Source organism: Bos javanicus, chromosome 10 (genome assembly GCF_032452875.1).
Source record: "Bos javanicus breed banteng chromosome 10, ARS-OSU_banteng_1.0, whole genome shotgun sequence".
In the NCBI taxonomy this organism is placed as follows: domain Eukaryota; kingdom Metazoa; phylum Chordata; class Mammalia; order Artiodactyla; family Bovidae; genus Bos; species Bos javanicus.
The window spans coordinates 24,199,026-24,204,975 of NC_083877.1; the positions used below are offsets into that span (position 1 = coordinate 24,199,026).

Sequence of the window (5,950 nt, forward strand, 5' to 3'; positions counted from 1 at the left end):
AAAGGTAGAGTTAACCTTCCAACTAGAAAACTGGGCAAAATATATGAAACAAGTTGTGGATCTTGGACATCAGGTGGCACAGAGATAAGGAAAACAGGTGAGTTGAGCCAGGACGTCGCCCAGCTCTCTTCACGGAGGCAGCTTCTAGGCACCAGTGCATGAGGGATTTAACAAAAATGGCCCAACTGTCTCACTGTGAGATGGAATAATATTTGGGGGATCCTGAGGAACCTAGAATTTTGTGGACCAGTATACCAGAGAGGAGGGATGTGGGCAAAAGAGAAAGAGGGACAGAGATGAGGGCAAAGAGGTTGGGGAGGAGTCACTGTGAATCTTGGACTGAGTACTGATCTGTAACTAAAGAGAGAAGACTCCATGAGTTTGGTAAACCTCCCTGAAGGGGCCTCCTCTGGGGCCCTGGACCCTACTTGGATGACAAGCCACCTTACACCTCTAGCCTCATGAGAGACAGGTGACCTTACTTAGGTAACCTGGTTCTTGAAACTAAGTAATTCAACTAAGTATCTTTTTTTAGAATGTCAAGTTTAGATGGTTAATATATTAGCCAGGCACTCTTCATTCCTGAGGCATGTGTGTGGTATTGATCTGTCTTCTGTTTGTTTGTTTGTTTTCTTAGGGATTCAGGGATCTCAGTGGAAAGAACTGTTGGCTCAGTGTCTGTCAGCCTGTTTGTCTAGTTTCTTGTGCAATTATTTGCGCCAGTGAAGCGAACCCAGCAGAAGATTTAATGGGGTCATTTCATAGCTTGTTCTTTTCTCTAGGATAGGGTTTATTTTATGCAAAGTCTGACTATATTATGATAAGAATTGCTGCCATTGTTCTTTGCTGACATAAACCATTTTAAGGCTTGGGGATTTTGTGGCTGCAGACAGCTGTGAGGTTGCCTTACACAGGCCCTCAGGGCAGCCTTGTCAATCCAGTAACAATGACTGTGACTAAGCCAGTTGAACTCAAGAACAATCTTCTTCAAATGTGCCTTTTTCACCTACTGAGATTTTCTCACTAGTTAAAATGAATTTTGTTAGTTCTTACCAAAAGTGGGATCATTTTTAATGCACATCTGTTTGCTGAGCAGTTCTTTTTGCTTGTTTTGTTTTTTGTCTGTGCCAGGTCTTAGTTTAGGCTTGTGGGATCTAGTTCCCTGACCACAGATCGAACCTGGGCCCCTTCAATGTGAGTGCAGAGTCCCAGTGACTGAACCAGTGCTCCCCCTAAAATTAGAATCTTGAACTGAAGTTATCAAGCTGGCAGGACTCTCTGGCTCAGCCGATCACCTAGATTCTCTTAAACTCTTGTGCATTTTCAGGAATCCCTAGCTTCCAGCATTCATTCTGGAAATTTACAGGGTTGTCTGCAATGTGGAAAACAAAATCAGATACAATTCCTATCTCAAATTCCTTTCAGTTGATTGAGAAGCAGGTAAGCAAAAAAAAAAAAAAAAAATCCTATGCCCTGTCTGTACTCCCACTAGTCTGGATCCAAATACGTGAAATGAGGAATCAGACTGGAAGTAGAGAGCTGATACAGTTACCACTAGGGGAATGAAACCTGCCAGAAAACTTTTTTTCCCCCACTGTTAAGATTTATTTTTGTTCCTTCATCTCCCTCTCCATTTCTGTGGCCTCTTTATTAAGCTGTTGAGGCCCCAGTGTGCAGGTGGCCAGCACCCAGTGTGCAGGACTCTAGGATGTTAAGGAGGAAGGCAGCGCTTACCTTCAGGTGGGTGTCCAGATTCACCCTAAGTGATGATGGTGACTACATCTGCCAAGACCATAAAACTACTATAACTATTAAACTCTGCATTTAAGTAGTTGTGTATATAAATTGGGTTTCCCCAGTAGCTCAGCAGTAAAGAATCTGCCTGCCAATTGAGGAGATGAGGGTTCAATCCCTGGGTCAGGAAGATACCCTGGAGGAGAAAACAGCAACTCACTCCAGTATTCTGCCTGGAAAATTCCATGGACAGAGGAGCCTGGCAGGCTACAGTCCACAGGATTGCAAAGAGTTGGACGCCACTTAGCAACTGAGCACCAGACACAACATACACATGCCTATAAATTATGAAATGACAATGATTCAGTATCCTGGCCACATCTCACAGACTGCCCAGCAGTAAGCATACATCTCTTCCCACTTGCTGTGCCCACCACTGTCCTTCCAGAAAGTCTGCTCCCGGAAGGTGCAGGCAGGAGTTCAGCCTGAAAAGATGAGGGGACACTCTGTGCAACAGGCACGATTGTAGCAGAGACACAGAGAGTGACCAAAGTGGCTCCACATTCCTGCTCATGAGCAGAGGAGTCTGGAGATGTTCCTGCTTGGTGAGTGGGTGGTAATTTCTCCTAGTCTCTTGAGCAGGTGAAAAGCCCATGCCACTGCCAAGATAGCTTATTGTAAGAGTACATAAATACTTCTCCCACGTGTCTGAAATATGACTGACTGATGAATTAATTTTCCCTGATATGCTGTTGTTCTATCCCTAGATCATGTCTGACTCTTTACTACCCCAGGAACTGCAGCACGTCCAGCATCCCTGTCCTTCACTATCTCCCAGAGTTTGCTCAAACTCATGTCCATTGAGTCACTGATGCCATCCAGTCATCTTATCCTCTGTCATCTTCTTCCCCTCTTGCCCTCAATCTTTCCCATCATCAGTGTCTTCTCCAGTGAATTGGTTCTTCGAAGTCAGGTGGCCAAAGAACTGGAGCTTCACTTTCAGTATTCTAGCAGGTTTTATTCCACTAGTGGTAACTGCATCAGAATTCCAGATTCAAGATTGCCGCTTAGGCTTTTTTATGGTCCAACTCTCACATCCATACATAATTACTGGGTAAACCATTCCTCTGACTACAGGGACCTTTGTCGGTAAAGTAATGTCTCTGCTTTTTAATACACTGTCTAGGTTTGTCACGTCTTTTCTTCCAAGGATCAAGCATCTTTTAATTTCATGGCTGCACTCACCATCTGCAGTGAATTTGGAACCGAAGAAAATAAAATCTGTCATTGTTTCCACTTTTTCCCCATCTATTTGCCATAAAGTGATGGGACTGGATGCCATAATCTGTTTTTTGAATGTTGAGTTTTAATTCAGCTTTTTCATTCTCGTCTTTCACCCTCATCAAGAGGCTCTTTAGTTTCTCTTCACTTTCTGCCATTAGAGTGGTACCAACTGCATATCTGAGATTATTAATATTTCTCCTGGCAAACTTGATTCCAGCTTGTGAATCATCCAGCCCAGCATTTCGCATGGTGTACTCTGCATATAAGTTAAATAAGCAGGGTGACAACATATAGCCTTGAAGTACTCTTTTTCCAAATTTGAACCAGTCCATTGTTCCATGTGCAGTACTAACTCTTGCTTCTTGTCCTGCATACAGGTTTCTTGGGTATTCACATCTCTTTAAGAATTTTCCACAGTTGACTGTGATCCACACAGTCAAAGGCTTTAGCATAGTCAATGAAACAGAAGTAGATTTTTTTAAATTACCTTGCTTTTTTCTGTGATCCAGCCAGTGTTGGTAATTTGATCTCTGGTTCCTTTGCCTTTTCTAAACTCAGCTTGTACATCTGAAGTTCTTGGTTCACGTACTGCTGAAGCCTAGCTTGAAGGATTTTGAGCATAATCTTGCTAGCATGTGAAATGAGTGCAATTGTATGGTAATTTGGTCATTCTTTGACATTCATTTCCCTGAGATGAGGTTATTAGCAAAGAGAATATCCTGTACCCATTGAATACAAACAATCCACACAACACCTGCGATATTTACAGAGTGAGCTGCTCTGATCCACAGGGCCCTTGACAGAAGGAATATCTTGTCTGAAACTCTCCTCCTGGAACTTACTTAGGCAGCAGCATTTCTGGAGCAACCAGAAGGGATGGAAAAGTCAAGGAAAGACAGAATAAAGCTCCAGTCTCTGAAGATGGAGTGTCTGTAGGTGAAACTCAGCACGATACACAATCATGACCTGAATTTTAAAAACCAGACTACCTTTCAGGTCACACAGTCATCCATCAACAATGTGCCCTGGAATTTTCCTTAACACATTGTGAACTATTTCAGCATATATAATCTGAATTGTCATTGAAGAGTTAATGTCACTTTAAGGGATTCTATCTGGGGGGATGTCGATGGGCTGAAAACAGGCATTTCTGGAGAAAAGCTCTTGGGTTACTTTTTGCACTGTCCCGCTCCAGTTTCCTCTCTGCAGGGCAACCCAAGAATTCATAGGTCCTTGGCTCTGAGGAGCAGACCTGGAAGTGCTTTGACAATACCTCTAGCATAGCACACTGAAGAGAGAAACAACAACCCCTTCCAGGGCTGCCCACAGCCAGAGCCCCATCTGCACTCTGGGTTTGTGCTCAGCTCCCCCGCAGCCCTCTCTCACTGTGTCACTCAGAGCACAGTAGTACACAGCTGAGTCTGATGCTTGCACTGCCTGTTTCTGCAGGTGGAAAGAGCTGTCACTCTTAACAAGAGTGGCCTGAAAACCTTCATGCACTGGACTCTGGTCTTTCATCCAGCCCTTCAGGAGGAGTTGAGGAGCTTTGTTGAGATGCTGGACGTACCAGAAAACATAGGGATCTGAATACGTGGTCTGGTAAGTGCAGTTCAGGGTCAGGAGAGCCCCCTCTGAGACAGTCACTGGGCCCTCTTTCTGGTTCACTGAGTCACCATTGGTCCTTCCTGGAAGAGAATCACTTTGTTATGATAGAAATGTATAGGAGGAGAGTTTTCAGCCAGAAAAGAAAAATAAAACTTACCTATAATCATAGGAAAATGAAAAATCATTAACATTTAGGATAAAATGTTACTTACTGAATATTAAGATGATCAGAAGAACTGAGTGAGTGGCAGAATGCATGTTCACAAAAGAAAATGATCCTTGTTCCCTGAAATACACCAGTCAAACAAATTTAGTCTCCATCTGAATGTTACAGAAGCTGCTCGCTCAGAAACTGAGAGCCCCTTTCTGTACTGCAGCAATATTCTGTCTTGTGGCTACAAAGCAGGCAAGTGAAACCAGCTCCTGAATGCAATGGGGAACCCCATCTGAAGGAAGCCCCGCCCTCTGGTGGTGATCGTGAAAACTGCACCACAGAGAGGTCTGATCTATTCCTCCTGATAATAGCTTGTGGGGTACATACAGGAGAATGGGACAGGACCCTAAGAAGAGAGTCCTAAACATAAGTGTGCTTAGGGAAACATTCTATTATTACTTCCATAATTTTTTGCATGGTACAGGTATCTCTAGCTTCACAAGAAACCCCAGTTACAATTTCCAGATGGAATAGTCAGAGGTTTCTTCCTTGCATATGCCTCCAGGATTCCCATGTGACAGAGAAGCATCCCTCTGTACGGAAAGTGTTTCCTTCTCTCCTCAAGTCATTTCTTTGAAGTAGTTATATTCATGTTGACTCTGTCAACATGCCATGGATAAAATTTTATCTAAGGCAGGTGTCAAATAATGTGCAGTTAAGTGATAAGGTTATTATCCTGATTTATCATGGAATGACATATTTGTAAAACACAATAAAAATAAAATATGTGACTTCTTTTTCACTGATAACAGTAGAGTTGATCTTCCAATTGGAAAACTATTTTTGGACCTTGAACATCAGGTAACACAGAGATCAGGAAAACAGATGAGATGAGCACTAACATTGCCCAGCTTACTTCATGGAGGCAGCTTCCAGGCACCAGTGCATAAGGGGTTTACCAAAAACAGTGCAGCTATGTCATTGTGGGATTGAGACAGAATAGGAAAATGGAGATCCTGAAATACCTAAAAATTGTGCACTTCTGTACAGGAGAGGAGGAATGTTGACAGAAAAAGAGAGAGAGAGAAGCGCAAGGCAGGGGTTGGGAGGTGCCCGGAGCCACCACCGGAGATCCCACCCATGACAAGGTCATATGGAAGAGCCATGACAAGC

The 5,950-nt window shown here is 43.4% G+C and overlaps 1 gene segment (V, D, J or C); it reads right to left on the reverse strand.

Annotated features, from left to right (window-relative positions):
- Positions 1–1,274: 1,274 nt before the first annotated feature.
- Positions 1,275–5,051, reverse strand: LOC133255325 (T cell receptor alpha variable 18-like). The segment is given in 2 exon segments: positions 1,275–4,703; positions 4,836–5,051. Coding segments are annotated over 2 exon segments (456 nt in total).
- Positions 5,052–5,950: the final 899 nt, after the last annotated feature.